The sequence below is a fragment of the Mugil cephalus genome, chromosome 17 (assembly GCF_022458985.1).
Source record: "Mugil cephalus isolate CIBA_MC_2020 chromosome 17, CIBA_Mcephalus_1.1, whole genome shotgun sequence".
In the NCBI taxonomy this organism is placed as follows: domain Eukaryota; kingdom Metazoa; phylum Chordata; class Actinopteri; order Mugiliformes; family Mugilidae; genus Mugil; species Mugil cephalus.
Window position 1 is genome coordinate 16712565 of NC_061786.1, and position 21749 is coordinate 16734313.

The following is a 21749-nucleotide window of genomic DNA, read 5'->3' on the forward strand; positions in this document are numbered from 1 at the left end:
GGTGAGGGATATCTCAAGACTGTCTGGCCTCAGGAGAGGGGGGAAGAAAGATGACACCCTGAGAGACATGCCTGCACTGTCCCACAGCAAACAGGCATTTAAAAACACATCTACCGGCTTCCTCTCATGTCATTGTCATCTCTTCCTCTTTGGTCCTGTCAGCTGGCGACCTCTGACCTCTGTCGGAGACGTCCACACGCAGCAGGTCCCGACTCGTTGTAATCCTCGGCCTGTTCTCGCCTCACTCTCACCTGTTGCTGATAGTTAAAGGAATTAAATCACATCTATCCGTTCTGTCTGAGGCCATGGCTCCCTCCGAGCTAAACATGTGCCGCGCTGAATCGAAAAATTACGCTGCCGAATAAATTTTGACCACAAAGCAGGATTTTATTAGAACAAACATGTTGCAGATTTTAACTTAAAAAGCCTTGAAAGTGGAACATAGCTTTGGTTAACACCAAAATAATGGAGCGCACATGTAAAACTGTGACACGCTGAGACGAAACTATTTTTCCAAACCCTGAAGTTTAAATCGGTTACAGGAGCTCTGGGGAACATAAAAGCACGAGGAGAGCTGTTGCCTTTCTGGATAATAAAGCAGCTTCTCCTCAAAGCCTAAATACCCAGAAGACATATAATGGATTAAAAGGACGCTCCATCCACCCTGCTCTGCGCTCTCTCCGTCTCTTCCCTCCCCCGGGGCTTCTTCTCCTCCCCACGTTCCTCTCACTTAAGTCATGGAATCTCCCTAAATTCCCATCTGAGCTCTACAGCTGCTCATTGTCTCACATATAAAACAAAGGCACAATGCATGCAGGCGGCTGCCAGTGACTATAAATGAAGCCAACACACACAATCCTCCTTTTTTTTTTTTTTTTTTTTTTATCATCATCTAGAATCTTATAGTTTGTTTCCTTGCAGAGAGGATTATTAACAGGACTTAATGTCATTTCTTTATTATGTTTGATGCTTTCCAACTAGCAGCATATGGGCGTAAGCGGAATTCGGATTGGTAAAAGTAGCAGTAAAGAAAAAGTCCAGCATTAAAAATGTCACTTTTACGTTCTTTATTCCACTGGTTTCATAATGTTAGCCTCATTATCATATCATAGAAAAATCAGTCTATTGTAACGTACGAGTGCATGATATTGCACTGTGAATAAGTACAGCAATTAAGTAAACAAACTCACAGAGGTGATCATTTGATGTGTGTTTCTAAAGGAGAACCATATATCCTGGATGTGAACAGCTTTTATCTCTACATACAGACTCTACGGAGAACATGCCAGGGTCACGTTGTCATGGGTTCAGTCCAACAGGGGGCACTGTTGCATCGGTTATTAGTGCAGCTGGTTTCAGTGACCCAGAAATGAACTTTGCTCTGCTATATGTGATCGTGACAATGCATAAAAGATGGCGCTGTTTGAGAGGTTAATGCGCTCGTTCTACGAGCGACGCAGAGTAGAGAGTTACACGTGACACGTGAGTTACATGTGTCTTTAGACAGTTTATGGATATTAGTGATAAGAAGACGAGGAAAACCATAGTCCATACTTGAAATACATATACACTGCCTGGACAAAAAAAAGAAAAAGAAAAAAAGAGGTCACACACTCTAATATTCCCTTAGACCATTTTTAGCTTTGATTGCAGTGGCATTCCCTGTGGCGCTGCTTTAACAAGAAGCTTCTGCAATGTTACACGATTTATTGCCATTTGCCATTTACGTTAATTTTTCATCAAGATCTTGTACTGATGATGGGGGAGTCTGACCACACCTCAAAGCCTTATCCAGCACGTCCCAAAGATTCTCAATGGGGTTAATGTCTGGACTCTGTCGGGGCCAATCCGTGTGTGAAAATGATGTCCCCCTGAATCACTCTTTCACAATCTGAGCCTGATGAATCCTGGCTTTGTCACTTTGGAACATTTTGTCTAGGCAGCGTATATATAGTTCTCTCAAGATTTGATTTTGAACTTAACGGACAAGCACTGATTCGCACATTCGAGCTTTATGGGTGACGCGCCACTCGTGCCGTGTATCCGATGACATACGGCGAGTTTTTCTACATTTTCAAGGCCGAGGTTTTTCCCTCAAAGCGGAAAATGATGCATGCTTTGACACTTTATCAGGAAGGCAGTTTTATTAAAGTGAACAGGACAAACTGTGCCCCACGAGTAGGGCAATATGTATTTGTTGACACCATTCATAAAACACTGAGGAGCCCGTACAAATATCAGTTTTGTGTGCGTAGGTTTGGTCAGCCTCTTTTAAGGTGTTACGGGAGTGGTTCTGAGCCGGCGGAGTGGGATCTTTCTCGACTTCTGTATGTACGTCATTCAGGCATTAAGACCACAAGACAAGGGCAGACGGATTAAGTGTATCAAACCAAAAGTAAACCGAAACAGCGCCTTTTGTTAGCATTTGTCATTTATCAGGAAATACGCCGCCTTTCCTTTTGTTGCGGGGCGGGATACTTCACAGTAAACATAGCACCTCCTATTTAAAGCATTATTTTGAATCTCTCTCATGTTTTCCCGGCCACACCTTTTTACGACAAGAACCTGACAAGAACCCATGCGGACATTAAGCAGTTTACTGTGCTCGCTCTCTGGTTAAAGTGCGCTGGCGTGCTAACATTTGACAAGTGGCACTAAACACAAAGTTCAGATGAGTGTGTTGGGAGTGGTATTACAGGTAACACACCCAAATTCAAGTTGGAACTTGAGGAATGGCCGAAATGCTCGTGCTCATTTATTTTTTTGGAAATTAGTTTAATTTTTGTGGAGACGCATCAATGAAAACCCAAAATGCCATCGGGTTTCATCCATAGTGCCACAACGCTGTCTGTCTGTGCTAAAACATCACGGCAAACCTTTTTAATAGTTGTTGAGACTGGAAAGCAGCGATGAAAAATAGTGAAAAATTGCTAAAACTGACAATTAATTCATTGGGTGAAAAGGCGCAAACACAAACTTCTGAGGCACTGACTTATTAAAAAAGCAAAAAAAAAAGAAAAGCAAATCAGTTTCAACAACTTGGTGACATTTATTGCTCATGTGTATGCAGTGTGGGTGCGACTGATTAATTCATCCATTAGTGCGAAGCTTGTGGCCGTGAAAGTGATTTTATGCGTTTATTAGTAGATGGTCACAGTGTCAGTGTTGCCAGTAGACTGTAAACTCTGTATATGCACACAGACGAGGGCCCTGAGCTTATAGTTTTAATCGAGGAACACATTTCTAAGCCCTTTAGAGAGTTGTCACAGAGGCGAGGGCTAGTGCATTCGCTTAGGTGAGACACACACATGCTTGCGCTCGTTCCACACTCGCACACAAACACTTTTATAAGTTGTTCTGCAGCCAGTTGAGGTAACCCCTCAGCGCCCGCTTCCCTATGTCAAAGTCCGCCGGCCAGGCTATGAAGCTGAAAATCCCGTGGAACCCGTCCTCGTAGTGGTCGCTGGTGACCGCCACTCCCGCATCCTGCAAGCGCCGGGCGTACATCAGCCCCTCATCCCTCAGCACGTCGTACTCGCCCGTCAGGATGTATGTACGCGGGCACTTGGCCAACACTTCGGGTCCGGCGAGCAGCGGCGCCGCCCGCACGTCCAGCAGCCCCGGGACCATCTTCAGAATCCCCTCCGATCGCTTCTCGACGACGACAGGCTTGTGGTTCTTCCTGTATTTCTGGGGAAGGAGGGAGCTCCAGTCGATCCGCGACCTCTGCTCTGGGGTGATGGGCGAGTGCTGTAAGGCGCTGTGGTTGTTTGCCAACACCTGGGGCAGCAGGGAGAGGTCTGCGCCGAGGTACTGCAGCCAGAACTGCACCATGACGGTCCGGTACAGGGCGGGCACCTGCTGGTTCTCCAAGTAGGAGGGCGTGTTGAAGTCCAGAGCCTGGAGCACTGGGTATACCAACGCCTGGGCACTGAATTTCACACTCATGGTCTCATCTGAGGAAATCTGGGGGAAAAAAAAACAAAAACATGAGACCCGGTATTACGTTACACAAACGTGGAGACGAACGCTCGCGTGCGCACTGTACCTCCTGTGCGACAGCGGCAGCCAGGTTCCCTCCCGCGCTGTCTCCCGCCACGCCGACGCGTTCGGGGTCGATTGCATACTTGGCCAGAACTTCTGGAGACAAGAAGTGTTTGGCAGCGACGAGGCAGTCTAAATACGGCAATGGAAAGTGCACCTCTGGAAACAGACGATACCTGCACACACAGAGGTCCCAGAGCTTAATTTACCGGTGATATATTACACGGCGGCGAGTGGAGCTCTTCAGAAAGTTGGCGCGCATTTCGATGCGTTCAAGTAGCCGTGCAGAGCCTCTTTTAAGTCGTGAAAATAGACGGTATAATGAGACAAAAGGAGAAGCGCTTACTCAACAGACACCACGACGGTGTTGAGCTCATCAGATACTCTTCGGTTGATGGTGTCATATGCCCCTCTCTCTGAGGAAGTGAAAGGTGGAGAGATGAAAGAAAAATCATCAGTTTATTAGAAACTTTATTATCTGCACTGAACGCACACAAAGTTAAACTACTTGTTGAATCTCGACCGAACCTTTCCAAGCTTATGAGTGAAAGTGACAATACTGCACATTTTTAATTTTATATGTTAATGCTGCATTTGTGAAATTAGTACAACACAGCTAGCCATCTATAAATGCATACTGAGCAACTGATATTGGACCATCCGACTCAAATCCCACCATCTGAGAATCCCACTCTAAATTATCCCTCAAGACGGCGGCGGCGACGGCGAGGTCTGTACTCACTGCCAGAGCCGAGGGCCCAGCCGCCTCCATGGAGGAACATCAGCCCCCTCCTCAGGTGCCCCTCCCCTCCGGCCGGAGGCTCGTAGACTCGCACGGGGACGCCGGAGAAAGCGATGTCGCTGACTTTCACGCCGGGGATGACGCCCGCGCCGGGGTCAGAGCTCTCTAAGCCCTCTGTGGACCGCCTAATGGACAGGATGTAATGCTCGATCCCCAGCCAGTGCTTCAGAGTGCCCTGGTGACAGAAAAACGAGGGACGGGGAGGGAGGGAGTAATCATCACTTCAGGATGCGAGTAAGGCATTTATGACAGGAAGTAAAAACCAACAATTTATCTCTTGGCAGCGATCTGAGACGTCTCACCCCGTCACCTATGTCCCAGCTGGTTGTGACTTAGCAAACTGCCGTGAAACATGTCGTCCTCAACAGCATTTCATAAGAGCAGCAGTTTATGCAGCAATTCTATGTGCAGTGTTGAAATCCACCCCCCCCCCCCAGCAGCAACTTGCATGTATTGGAACTGAGTTGCTTCATATGGCCAAAGCTGCAATACAGTGTCTGTCAGTGTGCAAGCAGAGAGTTTTAAAAGCCGCTTCAACCGTAATTTATTTTTAGTGCATTTTAATGTGTTGTTTTGGGAGTTTTATCCTAATTTCCTAATTTGTGTTCTCACAGACTAAAGACATACACCAGAATAAACTACAATGCACGCACACATCCAGGCCTAATATTTTAGCCTCTTCCTCTGCACACAAAACATACTTAAAGCAGTATATAATAGTTGCAAATGAGCACATTTAAACTAAGGCGGTTTTTAATAATCACAGTTTGCTCGTAGGAAAATGTTTAATCATCCCAGCTTTGTAAACCAGCTCAGTGTTTCCACCCAGTTTCTTACAAATGGACAAAGCTGAACACACAGCGTTGTGCCACACCTCGTTAAAACGGCAAATAAATCACAGCCAGTGTGGCAACAGGTCACTAGCGGTGTGTGTGTGTGTGTGTGTGTGTGTGTGTGTGTGTGTGTGTGTGTGTGTGTGTGTGTGTGCGCGCGCGCGTGCCACTTTCCAAATGTGGGACAAGGGTGAAGGTGAACGGTTTCATCCCCTTCACACGGCAGCAGAACAAAAGTCGCTGTGTGGTCAGCGCCTCGACAGTCACACACTCTCACACGGTTAAGTGAGTGCACTTTCACAGAGTTTACCCAATCCACCCCAACTGTGAAATGATATTCCACGGCGCAAGCGTGACAGGGCGCGACTAATCCACGACGGTTAGGCACCTGAGGACTTGAATAGATTATTTCCATTAGCAACTGTGTGTGTTATTTAGGACTTTAATCATAAATATCAACATTAAAGGCACCGCTATGATTAAGTTGTGATATCATAATTTAATTCAAATGAGGTTCAAAGTCCGGCTCCTGTGTTGGTTTTGAGAGGTGTGTCTTTTATCAGTGCCAGAATTCTGCAGCCACCGGAGCAATAGTTATTTTTAGTTTTTGCTTTCCCCCCCTACACACTCTGCAGTGCATGCGCCAACCTCCGATATAAATCATTAATAACTGTTGTAACTGAGCTCAAAACACTGCAGGTAGAAAGTCCTCCTTGCACCTTGCACGCATTCGTCCCCAAACACCCATCCCTCGCTTCTTACCAGGTGCACGGCTGTCCTGAACGCAGCATCCAGCAGCATCAACTTCCACGGCTCCTGGATGGCCTCGGGCAGCGGGATGTAGATGTAATAAGCCACCGCCACCGTTAACAGCACGGTCACTACGAGCGGCAGCAGCTTCATCTCGTCTCACTCAGCCTCAGGACCCGCAGTGGATCCAGACATGTAGATCTACAGTCTGACGTCCTCAGCAGCCGCTGTTTCCTAATCTGTCTGTCACACGAGTTGGTTTGGAGGAAGAAAACACTTCCTTTTGGGCATTTACAAAAATAAAACTCCAATAAATAAATAATAAAGTGTCTTTTAAGAGAATAATATATATATAATATGTTAGAGCTTTGCAATCAGTAAATATGACTGTAAATCTCAAAATAATGAAACAGACGTGGCTACATCTGGTCACAAATATTCGAAATTAGACTGAATTTGTATCTTTATTAAATTACAATATTATTTTTTAGATTTTAAACTTTTATTTAAAAAAATGCATTTTGGAACACAATCTTGGTCCCACTCCCTCCCTCTTTCAGTTTTTATTGTTATTTAATTAGCAAAATCGACAAAGTGTTCAGACTTTTACTTTGAAGGCCGAATGGAAGCGACGAATGGAAAGCTGGGAATTAGAGTTTTCTTGTTAGAGCTGTAAAGAAAAAGCAGCGCAGTTGCATTGCAGGTATTTGACCACAGGGAGGCAGAACAACGTTGTAGACCGGACATGGGGGGAACAAAAAAACAGCCCAATCATTCTGTTATTTATTTAATTTCATTACAATTAAGACCATTTCCTTCAGTAGGTAAAAAGAGTGCAGAATTTCTTGAAGTGCAAAATGTGTTAAAGTTAATTAGAAAGTAAAGCAGATGTGTTTTAATACGGGTCATATGAGAGTATTGACTTTTAACTGTGAGTGATTTGATTTGCTCATGACATTTTGAGTGTGACACTTTAAGTGTTTCTTATCAAAGCAAACACTACACTATCAAAAAGAACAGTATTTAAAGGAATTACTCGTAAGCTTTGATGTGGAAATGGTTCATTCCGGGTTGTTTGGTGAAGTCCAAAGTCAGGAGGACTTCTCATCCTGACTATTGATGCCTTTTCCTGTGCAGACATCAATACTTAGACTAAGGTCTCACTGCAGGGCATTAGTGGAGCGGCCAAGGAATGAGGCTCATCACCATTTATACTCTATTGATCCTCCTACAGCACTTTTCTGACTTTCCATCCGTTTTCAGATAAAAGTTATTTTCTGGTCCGAGGCTGAGTTGGAAGGATTCTGCATTCGATACTCACACCGGCTCAGTGTTTTTAAACGTTGACAAGCACAAAATAAATAAATAACTAAACAAATGTGGAGAATTTGGTGATTGTCTGACTTTTAAATCAGTGACATAACCCACTGAGAATTCATGCCCCATGCACGATCACGTCCTACGACTGATCTCCAAGATCGCTCTAAATATAGGTCACGGAAAGGCGAAGAGCAGCGGGGCCTTCGCTGCAGACGGGGCAGAGAGTCTCTCGGTTCTTCCCACGCTGTAGCTTTTCAGTGGCCGCTGCCTGTCCCTGGCGGCCCTGTGTGAGAGCGTAAACAAACATCAGACCTGATGAGGATCTGACCCCTGCGCTGTGGGCTGGTTTTTCCAAAACACAGCAGCCTGACCAGCAGCGGACCATGTCGGATTAACCTCTTGGAAGATGGTGATGTGGCGAGGTGGCTGCAGAAGGTCACGATAACGCCTTTAATTGCAGAAGCTTGTTAGCAAAACCAAGAATCCGTGCACGAGCTTCGTTTCACCGATTAAGGAAGTAGTAGGAAAAACACGAGTTGTGGTTTTATTCTTTTAATATGCTCTAATTCAGCTTGACCTTTGATTTTTCACATTTTATTATGTTATTTCCCAACATTTACAATTTCATTTACACCTTTTACACCTCTAGTTTAGCCAAGTCTACCCAGCAGTGTAACTAGAAGATGTTGCAAGAGGAAGAAACGAGATGTATGTAATGTAATAATAATAGCACCGGCCGCTCGTGACGCACAAAGCTGCAAATTTTCTGCAGTCGTCTTCAAATCCTGAATCCTACACGGGGTCAGTGTTTCACGCTCAAACGATCTCTAACGAAGTCGGACACGCACGCAACACTTGGTCTCTTTCCAAGAATCCATCTGAGTGGGAGAGTCAGCAGAAGGTTTAAATTGTGAATGTGATATATGTGCTTTTATGTATGTGTGTGTGTGTGTGTGGTGTAAAGAGTGTGCATTAAAATTCCCTCTTCCTGCCCCCTCCTCACTAACCCCCGAACACCCCTCCTCCCCATCCCCTCCCCTCCCGTGCACTGGCCTGGCGTCTCCCTGCAGTCTGTGGTATGGAGGGCAGAGAGTGGGCCCCTCTCTTGTGTCGCTGACTGGAATTACACTTATGGTCATTTAACATGACTAAACGCATGAGGCAGAAATGGAGGTTTTCCATTTCGGGCCGTCCCGTCTCATGGCTCAAACCCTCGACCTGATGCTGCCTTTAAATACGTTTCAGTGTTACGCATCTGGTATCCTAATCTTAAACGCTGATTAAATAAGAACATGTGTAACATTAGATTCAACGCTAAAGCAAAGATAATTTACTTTACGGAATGCTGTCTCTTCAGTGTGTCAGAGGGAGAGGCGGCTCAGCTGGGACGATGACGGGGCCTGGGTGACTCCGGCTGCTGGGGGGACGAGCGAATGCATGCGCATATGTCGAACATGGGTCTGTTTCTATAACTGTGTGAGTGTGTGTGTGTGTGTGTGTCACAGACTGACTGGAAGGAAAGTCAAGTTTTCCCTTGAGGTTACTTCTAACATTCACCGAGCAGCTGGGTCGGGGTTATATATGATAAACAGACTTTTTCAGTCTGACGGGGTCCTGCAGATCATGTCGGATCGTACCTCTTTTCATGTTTACTGTTGCTGTTGCAGACTCAGACACATTGTTACTATGCAGTTTCAGTGTCATAAATAGTCACACAGACTGAGTCAAATTTGACCTGGGAGGACAAAAGTTGCACAATCAATGGGAAGACAATCAGTATGTTTACATGCGCGTATAGTGTAAAAAAACTGAATTATTGCCTTAATCTGACTCTAACTGGACAATTTAAGCGCATGTAAACGAATTACTCCGACTAATATCGGAGTTCCAAGTTTTTTGTTCCGGGCATGTGACCCTGGAACCAAAACATACCAGGAAAGCCGGGCGCAGAAGAAGAAGGTAAACAGAGCCGGTAGAAGAACCACCTGAGGGATAGCCCCATCTTGTCTGCACCAGAAGTAGCGCGCACTTTACATATGACAATAAAAAAGCTAAACTATTATCCATCTTGTGCTTTGAAATGCCAAACTGCTGGATTAGAGTTGTTCAGTTGTTTCTTATATGACGTAATAGGTCATCTGGAAAGGGGGCCGTATTAACCCACTGAAAAGACACATATCGCCACCTAGTGTGGAGGAGGAGGACACGTTCCCGTCAGTTATTTGATTTTCTCCGTCGCATGTAAACTGCATTCAGAAAATAGCTCAGTTAAGCTGTGGATGTAAAAGCACTGAATGCTAGGCAACTACTGGGGTCTAGGAGCTACACTTTAGAAATGGGGCCAGCAGCATTTTCCTCATACATATTATAAAGTTAAAACTCAATGCAGCTAAATTATGAAAGGTTAACTTCAAACCCACCTCTGGCATTTCTGAAAATGTCAGCGAACTCATCGCAGCTCAGTCAGTTCAAAACTTCCACCCCCTAAGTTATGAATACCACGTGAGAGGCCTGATCCTATGGATGTGAACATGGCAAACACGACGCTTTCTGAAGGCAGCACGTAGCATGAATAAATAGAATGATGACGTGCAGGTGGACTATGACAAATACCATATATGACAGTTGCATTTCTTTGTAAAGCCAACAGGAAATGAGCTCAATTCTATTAAAGGGCGGCTGCAGCTTTGTCAGACCTGATAGCCGGACTGACTTCCCATTTGGTCACTTTTATTTTATTTCTATAAAATGTCAATTTGTCAGCATTAGTCAGCCGGGAGGTCCACAGAGTCACTGCAGAGGACAGAGGCAGTCTGACTAAGGAAGCACAACAAGGCAATGTCTTACTCACTTACTTACTTAAATGACAGTTTTAAACGCACCTCAACTGAGGAAGCAACGCATTGTCGGGTTGGACGCGCACATTTACACACAATGACACCAATGTACTGTGGCATTCAGGAATGTCATGGACAGGAGGCCAGTTGGTGCTTGCTCTGCTTCAGCTGCAACACGGACTCTATTTCTGAAAAGACAAACAGCAACCTGTTGTTGTTCTTTCCCCTGCAGCGCAAAGGTGTCACGTCTGCAAGAACGGGCCACGGAAGAAGGTCGTTTTGTGATTTATTTTTATTCTATTCTGTTCTGTTCTGTGCAGGGCGGCGCGCTGCTGTCGGTGCGAGGCGTTCGAGCACACACTGTTCCCGGTGCGCTCGGTAATTGGCTGCTGATGAAATGCCGTCACCATCTTAGCAATGTGGTATTGTTTCATTTTTAATCTGTTGCAGTTTCTCCTCATTCTGCCCTCATACGGCACCGACCTGATTCTAAGTTTGCAGCTGGAAACGGGCCATTTCACTCACTGGTCGTTCTGCTACATGCGTGTTACACTGAAGTGTCCCCTTGCAGCTGCAAAACAAGAGGGAACTTTGTTCTTGTGTGAGCGAGGGAGCGAAGCAGCGCAACAGAACGGGCAATGATGAAATCAAACATCTCGGAGTCCGACTATACAAACTGTGGCTCGGCTATTAACACGTGTAATGTGATTTTCAGGGCCGGGGTAGAAAGAAAGAAGTAGCGTCGGCCTACCCAGGCATACACAGACACACACACCCATTCTCTCACACGTCAAGTCTTAGTCATAGCGCCTGAAAACAGCAATTTTCTAAATCTTGTGTAATGCATTAAATGCCTGCACCAGAGGTAAAAGAGGAGCCGTGACTAATGATGACGTGAGGAATAAATTCAGACCTCGGTTTACTGTAAATGAGAGGAGGAGCGATACTCGGTGGAAGTGGGAAACCATTTTCATATGCTCTTCGTCACCAGTTTTACAATTTCTTCACATTTTCTAGTAAGCCTTTCCATCCAAAGCTCATCTCCACCTCGTGTTAGACTCAAGTTTTCCACTGGTCTCCGGGAGATCCTTGCTAAAAGGTTGTGCAGGCCATAACCAGCCAGCCAGCGGCTATAGCGGAGCGAATTCAGCTCATGCATCCCACAGTTTGGAAAAAGCATCAGGCTGGCAGCCGGCCCGGGCGGAGAGGAGTCAGAGGTCAAGCGCCGCAACGATGTGGACGACCGCATGCCTCGGCCCCGACCTTTAACCTGGGCATGCACGGAAAAACAGCCCAGCGCTGTTCTGTCCAGAAGTGATGCGGCCAGTTCAAACAAACATGTGCAACCCCCGGCGTGACTCTTTGATAGACACAGTAGCGAAGACAAAAAAAAAAAAACCCACATTAGAGACGGGAGCGAATGAGGCGACGGGGATTAACATTGCAGCTCTGATTGAGCACACATAAAAGACAAGGAACGTGCACGCACACGCATGACCTCCCACTTCCTCCTCCGCATACTCAGCCGACGCCCCGTCCCGCTCCCACGAGCCTCTCTCTGGCCTAAATGGGATCCTGATGTTGTGTTCGCCAGACCCCCGCCGCCCCTCCCCGACTCCCTGCACCCGCGTCCCCTACGGCCAGAACCGAGGCTGTTAAACGCTGGCTTCGCGCTCCTCCCCTCGTCCTCAGCTGCTGCGGAGCGACGTTGACGAGAGGCAGCTGCTGCGGTGGCGAGCGTGCGTGAGTGATGTAGTAGGCAGCAACCAGAGAAGATACCCAGATAAACAGGCTGATACTCGGACAAATGGCGGGGCGGCGGGGTCACCTCCAGATTGCACGTGCTAAATATCCGAAAACAGCGATTGCCGTTCCATTAACCGTGGGCTGCGGCTTCTGGGAGCACGTTTGGCGAATTAACATGCGGAGCATTTGGAGCTGCGGCGGAGGAACCTCGACATGTTGAGGAGCCGCACACATAACGCCTGCACACAGGCTGAAGGGGGCTGCGTGGAAGACGGGGAGAGCGCGTCTCGGTCTAGGGGAGGAAGCCGGCTTAGACAGCTGGTATCATGTAACACTCTAATAAAACCCTTCCCATTTCACTGACATTTCCCCGCGGAGACGAAAACCCAAAACTCTCAGAGACACACAAAGTCTGAAAAGCCCGCTGATTGCGAGAGCGCACACAAACGCGCGTGCGCAGAGCCGAGCAGGCTCACCTTGTAAAAATGCACGTGCAGTCAAGTGTTTTATTAACTTTAGTGCAGTAATAAGTCTCAGTCTGGCATATTTAGGCCTCAATTGTTGGACTGTATATGTGTGTGTGTGTGTGTGTGTGTGTGTGTGTGTGTGGGTGCGTCTGTGTGACCCTGCTGTCCTTGGCTCTATATGTGATGCTGTATTTCTGGCATGGGCTGCTTTCAGCAGAAGCTCAGATCCAGGTGTCTGGACCTTAAGGCAGACTGTGTGTGTAGTTCATCTGTGTCGGTGTGTGAGGTGCTGAGTGACACTCCCTGTTCCATTTTGTCAGGATGTGTCAGCACCCTCGTTGCCTTTACTTTTCATCCCTGCAACTCTCTCTCTCTTCTCTCCATCTCTTTTTCATGTCCTGTGCTGCAGCTCTGACCAGACGAGGGTAGCCAGGGCTGTTTTGAATTCTAGTCAAGATCTTTTTTACTCTGTTTTTCAGAATAACTTCTCAAAGTCTTAACTGAGACTAACACAACTACTGAGACTAGACTCCAGTTGCTGATTAGTTTCCAGTAGGGTTGGGTGGTACACCGGTTCATACCAAATACTGCTATTTTTTTCCGTTATGATATGAATTTTTAATATACCGGCACACCGGTGTATTTGATTACACAGCGTTCGGAACAATGCGCCACGAGACACTGTTTCAGACCGGAACATTTTCAATATTGTGCTTCTAAACACGCACGGCGCGACACTGTGAGGTGTGGTGAAGACGGAAAGGCACAAAAATGAAGCGGCAGAACGAGAGGACAGAAAAAAGGTGCAGCATCGGCAGTCCCTGTTTTGGGTAGACCCGTCCCCCGTCAAAAGCTGACGGGGGACGCCAATTTAGCTTTTCATGAGTGAGACAAAAAAAAAGTTGTGTGCAGACTACAATTATTACGTTAGCCGGGCACGCTGCTATTGACATTACAGGCATAGCAGTTTAAACATGTTTAAATATCAATAAATATGTCAGAATAAGTAAAACACAACGATATAACACGATACCATCAACATACTGTGATATACATTTTTGGTCGTACCGCCCTAGTTTCTAGTAGCCATGCTAATTATTAATTTATGAACGAATTGAGAACACCAGACTTTAAATATGCGGGCAGTATAAATAGCAAAATGGACTAAATATTCAGTTTACACACAATACCAGACTTTATTATAGACATCCAGTAATACCTAGTAGGTTTCAGTTCTGTTTAAATTAAACAGACAAATTTTGTATTATTTCAGCTAATAATATATGCAGTACAAGTGCAACACCCGCTCTGCGACTTAACGCCCGGCACCGTTTGCTACGTGGCAGGTGGAAGTTCAAAAACCTTGGGCTGCCTTCAATGTTTTTTCATTGCTGACATCAAGTGGTGATGCACCATCTCACCGTATTAAATATTCAACACCAACAAGCAATTGAGCAACACTGGCCAACAGTGTAGCTTGGCTACCTGAAAGCTAATTAACCTAGCATAACTTTCTAGCCGCCTTACTGGATATTTGGACAGAATATGTGTGCAAAAAAAAAGCTATTTTATATTTTGCTCGATGTGCAACAGAGTCCACGGTGACCCTGAAGCTCGGTTTCTTCAAAATGCATCTGCAACTCAGATGGTCGGTTCTGTGGCAAGTCCTGCTTATAGTTGCAGACTGCACTCTGTCACAGACCAAGTTTACTAGTCCTGACAGTATTTTATTTGCCTTTAAGCCTCTGGTTTCCTTTCACACACGTGCATGGCCATTTATAAACACAGCATTGATCGTGATCTGCAGAGTTCTTCTAAATAATCCATCTGAATCGATGTTCCCTCACCGAAATCTGGATTTTGTTTTAACATCTCTGCATTGAAGTAGATGCATAAATTTGATCATGAGATGCTCAAAGATTTCATTTTACCACAGTTGCTCATCGGGTGCAAACCCCCGTGGCACCCTCGTCAGAGTCCCTGGTTTATATTCTGCTGTTTGCTTGCTACCAATGTGCAAATGTGCTCATGTAAGTGGTCCAAAAATGTTTCAGGGAATTCTCGTTGCCTCTTTAGCCGGACTTCTTCCTGTAATGCTGGACTGGCTCCTCCTCTAATTGAGTGTGAGTATTTATTTTTATCCTGTGGGCAAGACAAGGTACCGTCGCACACACACACACACACACACACATAGACACATAGTGGTCCAACTTGTCATGTGATGCAAACCTTGTGATACTTGATGTTGTTATAGGAGACACATTCCAGCAGGATTTGGAGAGGGATCTTAGGTGTGAGCGTGTGTGTGTGTGTGTGTGAGTGTGTTAGGGTGCCTTAAATCACATCCACTGCACATCATCCATCAGCAGGTCTTACTCTCACTCATCGGCATGGTAACTTCACACTGGCAGCAACACAACCTCAGACTGCATCCCGTTTGAGCTATTTCCCCCCCTCTTGGGTCATCTCCTAAAACTGTGGTTTCCACCGTCAAGTGGCGCCTGCAGCGTCGGCGCCTCTTTTAACAGTAAGGCAGGACACCGAAATCCTCTCAGCCCCCTTTGACCATGTGGATCTAATAACAGAGGGCATGCATGCAGAGCCGGGGAGGGGTCAAATCTCCGAGATTTCAGTCACTATCTTTCAACAGGACACGGAGAACTTGCTAAAAAAAATACAAAAAGACAGCCATATGGGTTTTTCTCCACCTCTGTGTGGGTGCTACTTTCAGCCACTCTAAAATTTTTTTTTTTTTTAAAAAGTCTTCTTGTCTTCATTTATAAACTCAAACTGTATTAAATCTGCTGAAGGCAAATACCTGGTCTCCATAGAAACACAGGTTTTAAGCACAGAAGTTTTACACTTCACCAGATTGTGCTGCAGCCAAACCTCTTCCTGCCTGATGTGAACATGCATATAGTTTGGTTTTATCATTAAAATGAATTTTAAAAAAATGATTACAGCTTAATCCTTGAAAGAAGCCCATATTGTAAATGTCACATTTCGATGTAGGGCTGCTACTTTCAGATCTAATCAACTCATTTGACATGTTTATACGTGCATTTAAGGCAAACCCAGTGAGATGAGCGCACTCGGACAAATCAAATTTGGCGCAAGTGCAGCTTCAAACTCAAAAATAGGTTGCTTTGTTGTGTACTTGGTCCAAAACGGATTGCTCTGCATGTATAGGAAACAGCAAACTAAAAGTAATCATGAAACCTGTGATTAAACAATTCTTTTAGATCACAATGTGAAAGACAAAAAGGCAGACAAATAGGGCTTTGTTTTGTTTATTTTTTATTTTCAAATGCATCCTAATAAATCTTGGACTAAAACTTAAAATTGTAGTGTTCAGTTATTGAGAGAAAAATCATTTTTGGAAGATCTAAAATGTTCTGAATTAAACAAAGGAAGTGTTTCTATTATTTTGGCGGTCAGTGGTCTCGGCTAAATAACACGTTACATCCTCCAAAATGACCTCCATGCAGTTGAATGACCGCTATTTTAACACAAACTGAAGATAAAAACAGTCGTGAACACGGATTCAGTGGAAGGCTGTCGCATTAAAACGGTCTGTTTGTCTCTAGTGTGCCTAATGTTTTGGCAAGCGAGTGTACTTTTCAGCTCCACTACACAAATCAGCAGCGAACGTAAGTGAAAAAAAAAAACAAAAAAACAAAAACAAAAAAAAAAAACTGGGCAGCCTGTCACTCTACTGGAGCCCCCGCCCCGCCGGTCTGTTAACGGGAACTCCCCCTAAGTTCCCCGGTTCTCCTCTCTCTGCTGCTCATTCTCTCCGTGAGCTGTCACACACACAAACACACGTATTCCCACGAACACACACGGAGCTGCCGCTGCGTGCTCAGGCGAACCTCCCTCCACTCTCTGCTGCCGCTGGCGCTGCTGCTGCTGCTGTTCCCCGGTTACCGGAAAAAAAAAAACGCGGCTGTGTGGATTCGCAGTCTGCGTCGAGCCTCGTCGTGACAGAGTTTGGAGGCGGCTGGAGGAGGAGGAGGAGGAGTGAAGGGGGCCAGGAGGAGAAGAAGGTAAGCGATGGTGACAGAATGAGTGTTTCCTCTCGTATCTGTTCAGAGAAACTTTGCCGTGTTTGATCGCCGTCTCGCGCGCCGTCTCGTGCGCCGCAGGGATATCGCCTGCGAGCCGCGAGCCGCGGGGCTTTTGATAATCGGGGCGCGTTTAATGAAGTATTTCGCTTTTTTTTTTTTTTTTTGCGCGCACGTAAATGGTGCGTGCGTACGCGCGCGCTTGGCCTTTCTCATTAGGGGAGGGTGGGGGGTCCTCCAGTTGTGAGGGAGGAAGTTTGGAGATCGGACGCGCAGATTGTAGCGGGTCATCGAAGGGGAGTCGACCTGAACCTGCTCGCTGAGAAAAGTAGCCCGCAGTTCCTGTTTAGTGAACAAACGTCCCGAAGCGCTCAGGTAACTTCGGTCTTTTCAAGTTTTACTGAACTCCCTGATTGAAGACGCAGGTGTCAAACATAGGGCCCGAGGGCCAATAGCGGCCCGCGAAAGGGTCAAATCTGGGCCGCAGCATGAATTTGCAACGTGCAGAGTTTACGTAGTAGACAGCAATTTTTTCAATGAAAATAACTGCTATTCCTAATTTGTCCTTTTAAAGAGCAACGTGCACTTAACACAACCCCAAGACAGCAGACAGCATTATTAAATGTAAACATTGTTCTAATTATTCTTTGCACTATAAAAAAATGGAAAACGTTCAGAGTTCTTGTTACTTACGAGTTATTATTCCTCTGTATTACTGGTTAGATGAAAATGGGGCTGTATGTGGCCCCCACACTGTCCTGACAGCCCAGATATAAGAGCAAATTTGTAACTTCCATTGACAAATTTAAGACGCGAAAGATGCTGCAGGCATTCTTGGGGAGCAAAGCTGTTCTCAGCTAGGATGCTTAGCTGAGACTAATTAATGGAATTTGATTTTGCAGCACACATTGTGTGTAAATATAAAACCAGTGAAGTGCCCACTATTGATCTGTAAAGCGCTGCAGCCAATGCATTAAATCAAAATGTGTAGGGGTGTGTAGGAGAGAAATGCATTAAATATTTAGAACAATGAAAAAATAGACTTGGAGGAAATATAAAAATAAACGAAAATGCATGCAGTATACACTCATTTATCAAAACACTAGGTGCACAGACACATTCTAATATACAGGTCCTGCACTAAATACCCCTGCATGACTGTTATAATGTTCAGTTTATGTGGAGGTAATTTAACGTTATGATCTTTTTTCAGCCTGTAGTTTGTGGTGCTGTTTAACTGTTTTGAATTTCTGTTATTTTAGCTTTAGACTGAAATGGACTTGCCAAAACGATATAAACTAGTGTTGGTACAACATAATTCAATCACAGCCTCATGGAGCTAAGACTTAGTGCAGGGCTGTTATATCAGAATGCATTTGTATTCACTAGTGCACCTAATGAACCGTGTTTACCACCACTCTGTGTCTCCCCTGGATGTGAATGTGTGCATGCCCTTCAGCGCTGCCATGTTGTGTCTGCATGTATGCAGACATGCATGCGGTTTATGTGCATGACCATATTGTGTCTGTGCACATGTATATGCAACTGCATATATGCATGTGTGTCTATGTGTGTGCACGTCTCGGCGGCGATATCCTGTCAGATCCTGCGAGGTGGGGGTCAGTCACAGGGTCTCCCCTCTGGAATTCTCCTAGAATAGATGTGGCACACACACCCATAAGACACAACACACACACATATGCGCACACACTCTAAGGAGACATGTTCGGTCACATTGATATCTTTGGTTTGGTTTCGGTAAAGGCCGCTACGTGGATTATTACCCTGAAATGCACTTTCATTTCGAAGCTCCGGTGATGACGTCTCGAGTTAGAGCGCGTGTTTTGTTTTGTTGATGCTGACACCGATCCGTGCGTCCTTTTACTTTTCGTTTGATTTCATCTAGTCCGGCGTCGGTGTGTGTTTACTTTGCATTTTCCTCTTTTGAAGCCACGTTTACGCCGTTCTACAAGCCATCGTCAGATTGCCGTCGTTGAAACGGCTCGGTCCATTACAAACCCTTTCAAGTTATTTTTCAGATGAGAATTCTTTTTTTTTTTTTTTTTTTTCCTTTTCTTTTATCCCGGCACCATCAGTGTCAAACCGTCACAGGCTTTAACGAATCCGTAATTCAGCGGGAAGGCCTCCTTCTCGCCTCAGACGGCGGAGAGTGACGGGGATGAGTCAGAGCGGGGAGCAACGAACCAACGCTCTCTTGTTGCTTCCCTGGCCCGCTCGCTGGATGTGTCTGTGAGATGATGGATGTTGTGAATGTGTGTGAAGGAATGAGAGGATCTTGTCTGCTGTAACTCGAGCCTGGCTGGACACACTGACTCTTGGAAGGCCACAAAGAGCGCTCCGCATGAACTGTGGAGAATGTGGAAGTTTGTGTGTGTGTGTGTGTGTGCTTCGCATCGCAAAACGCGAGGCCTCCTTGTCCCACGTGTGCGTGTTCACCTAGAGACAAGGCCACAACCGCCGCAATATTCACGAAAACCAACAGTGACGCACTTTGAATCAATATTACAAGTCGGCAAACAGGAAAATGGACAACGATTATGACCTCCGTTAACTAAATTAGTTGATTATAGTTCGAAAATTACCAAATAAGCTTGAGGCTGTTTGCTAATTTTCCTGTATTTTGTAGCATGATGAATAGTAATTGTGATGCTTTTATGCCAACACTAAGTGTAAATATCTCATCAAACATACTTGCACACTGCACTGCACTAAAACTGATTAACTGATAGTGAAAGAAAGAATTTATTCGTCCCAAACAGGCTGATCGTTTGATAAGTTTCTTACATCATAAGTGTGAATTCAGGCATTTGACGATGCAAATGGGCACATTTTATTTAGTTATTCTCATGGATGGACCGGACGATGATATCCTGGCGTGAAACATGATGTCGGAAGAGCTCGGGGGGCCCTGACATTTACTCCGCGTGTAAACTTATCCGAGAGCCTCAGTCCACGGGGGGAAAATGAGTAAATTCACAGTTAGGGTGCAGAGAGGAGCTATGAAATTCATCTGAGGTGCGTTTGTCGGTGCTGAGCGGGCGACTCGTCCTCCTGCGTTGATCCGTTTTCCTCTTTGTGACCGTTAGTCTTCACGTCGCCGTCTCCATTGACCCTCTTTGTCACCTGCACGTCGCAGAGGAGGCGCTTTTATGTGTTTTAACTCCCGCGTAAATTGATGGATTATCTGCTCAACGTGTTGCTCCTCCGCTCGAATAGATGGACGCTTTGTGGGCGGACTGTGGTGGGCGGATGGGCGACGGTTTCGGAGTCGTATTCATGTGAGCCGCGGCTCTCGCAGTCCCTCACAGATGTGCGTCTTTTCACGAGTGCTCGTTGTTCCCAACTTTTGTGTGTGTGTGTGTGTGTGTGTGTGTGTGTGTATCATGTGAGATATTAAGTTGGGTTTTATCCATTTCTCTCATAGGTGTGGAAGGACAGTAACTGCCTAGCAACCATATCCCACCGGGAATACACAGGGAGTGTCCTGATGTAATAGATTAATCACTGTGGTTGTGGTGGTTCAGTGCAGCCAGACGCAGGTTGGATCAACTCACATCATCCCGTATCAGCGCTGTTAACGTCAAGTTTAATCATGTCGTGTCTTTGTCAGGGTAACGCACCATCTATTATTGTTGAGAAAAAGGGAACAGATTATTATGTAACCTTAACATTAAAATGTTCAGTTGATATTTGATCGCGAGGTCAGGCCGGATTTTGCAACGCGTCTTTATTCACGTCTGCAAACCCATCGAGTTCAAAAGGACGCGTTCAGTTTATTGGTGACGAGGTGCACCTCCACGGCCTTTGCGGGATAACAACCGTCTTCTGCAGTTTTCGGGAGGCCAGTCCCGGAAGGGTAAGGAAACAGCCCTCATGACTTCTTCGCAGGCTCGACTTTTAAAGCGGAAAGCCTCCGTTGTTCTGTGGACTTTTAAAGTCCTGGGCGTTGACCCGGCCAGAAAAGTCTAAAGAAAGATCCTGGTGAGTAAAAAAGGACGAGAAATTAAACCGTGGAAACTTTTGTGACACGTTCTGTAGCGCAGCTGTCATCGGTTTCGAGTTGGGAAACGCTGACTTTCTATTTGATGTTCCCTGGTGCCGTCGAACGTAAATACAATGCAGAACGCACCTCTAATTACGCTCCCAGCCCGGCGCGGTGGACTGTGTGCTTTTGCTCTTTCTTTTCGTCTTTCACCAACCTGGAACATTTAGCATAACAGGAAACCAAATATTTGACCGCGCGTTGCCAGGAGTTTGCGACTTTTATTTTTATTTTCCTGCCAAACGTGTAGAAAGAATAAGAAATGCGTTGACCAGATGCAGATGTTCCTGCGTTTCGTGCTACGTCGGCGCCGACCTGAAAGATAATGGGACTGTAAAACGGAGTCACGCGACAGGAAAGAAACAAAGGTGGAAACCGTGTTTGAACAAACGCGGAAACGCACACCTCTTTATTTATAAGGCAGGACAACTCCCTGGTGCGGCGTTCAGCTCGGCTACTGTGCGAGAATGTGCCGAGAGTTTTGTGTGTGCGGACGGAGAGGGATGCGCAAAAAGAGATTCCGGGGGCTTTGACTGCGCTTAGTTTTTGGATTACTTTCTCGTGAAATAGTGAGTTACATCATACCCACACCCTAACTCTCTGTGTGTGTGTGTGTGTTTGGCTGTGTGTCTGGGTGCATGCTCGAGTGTGTGTGTGTGTGTGTGTGTGTTTGGGTTTGGGTGTGGCGCATCTGTCATCAGCATTAAACTGTGCACCAGGCCACTCACTGCAGTCGGACTTCTCACATTTATGCGCCCTTAATTGATTCAGAGTGTGATTTATGTAGCTCTCTGCACCCACATGTGCTCGCCTGCCCTTGGTT

The 21749-nt window shown here is 45.8% G+C and overlaps 2 protein-coding genes across 3 annotated transcripts in view; one reads left to right on the top strand and one right to left on the bottom strand.

The window, feature by feature from the left end:
* Positions 1 to 3025: 3025 nt before the first annotated feature.
* LOC125023988 (neutral cholesterol ester hydrolase 1-like) lies at positions 3026 to 6673 on the bottom strand. Its single transcript, XM_047611601.1, has 5 exons — positions 6442 to 6673; positions 4787 to 5021; positions 4391 to 4460; positions 4049 to 4220; positions 3026 to 3966 (listed from the first exon to the last, which is right to left on the bottom strand). Exons 1-5 carry the CDS (start codon positions 6580 to 6582, stop codon positions 3346 to 3348), a joined length of 1239 nt encoding a protein of 412 aa, XP_047467557.1. The 5' UTR covers positions 6583 to 6673; the 3' UTR covers positions 3026 to 3345.
* A 9470-nt stretch (positions 6674 to 16143) lies between these two features.
* LOC125023582 (serine/threonine-protein phosphatase 2A regulatory subunit B'' subunit alpha-like) overlaps positions 16144 to 21749 on the top strand; it is a 61320-nt gene continuing 55714 nt past the window's right edge. The window contains exon 1 of one of the 2 annotated variants that reach the window (XM_047610936.1): positions 16144 to 16845. The gene's annotated coding sequence lies outside the window, so the exon portion shown is untranslated. Of the gene's footprint in view, positions 16846 to 17111; positions 17239 to 21749 lie in introns of those variants that run through there. The other variant, XM_047610937.1, reaches the window with a different exon arrangement.

Excerpts from the sequence above, each read along its gene's own strand:
- LOC125023988 (XM_047611601.1), bottom strand. The coding sequence starts at position 6,582 with ATGAAGCTGCTGCCGCTCGTAGTGACCGTGCTGTTAACGGTGGCGGTG. Across the intron at positions 5,022-6,441 it reads TCAGGACAGCCGTGCACCTG|GGCACTCTGAAGCACTGGCT; the intron begins GTAAGAAGCGAG and ends TTCTGTCACCAG. Across the intron at positions 4,221-4,390 it reads ACCGTCGTGGTGTCTGTTGA|GTATCGTCTGTTTCCAGAGG; the intron begins GTAAGCGCTTCT and ends CTGTGTGTGCAG.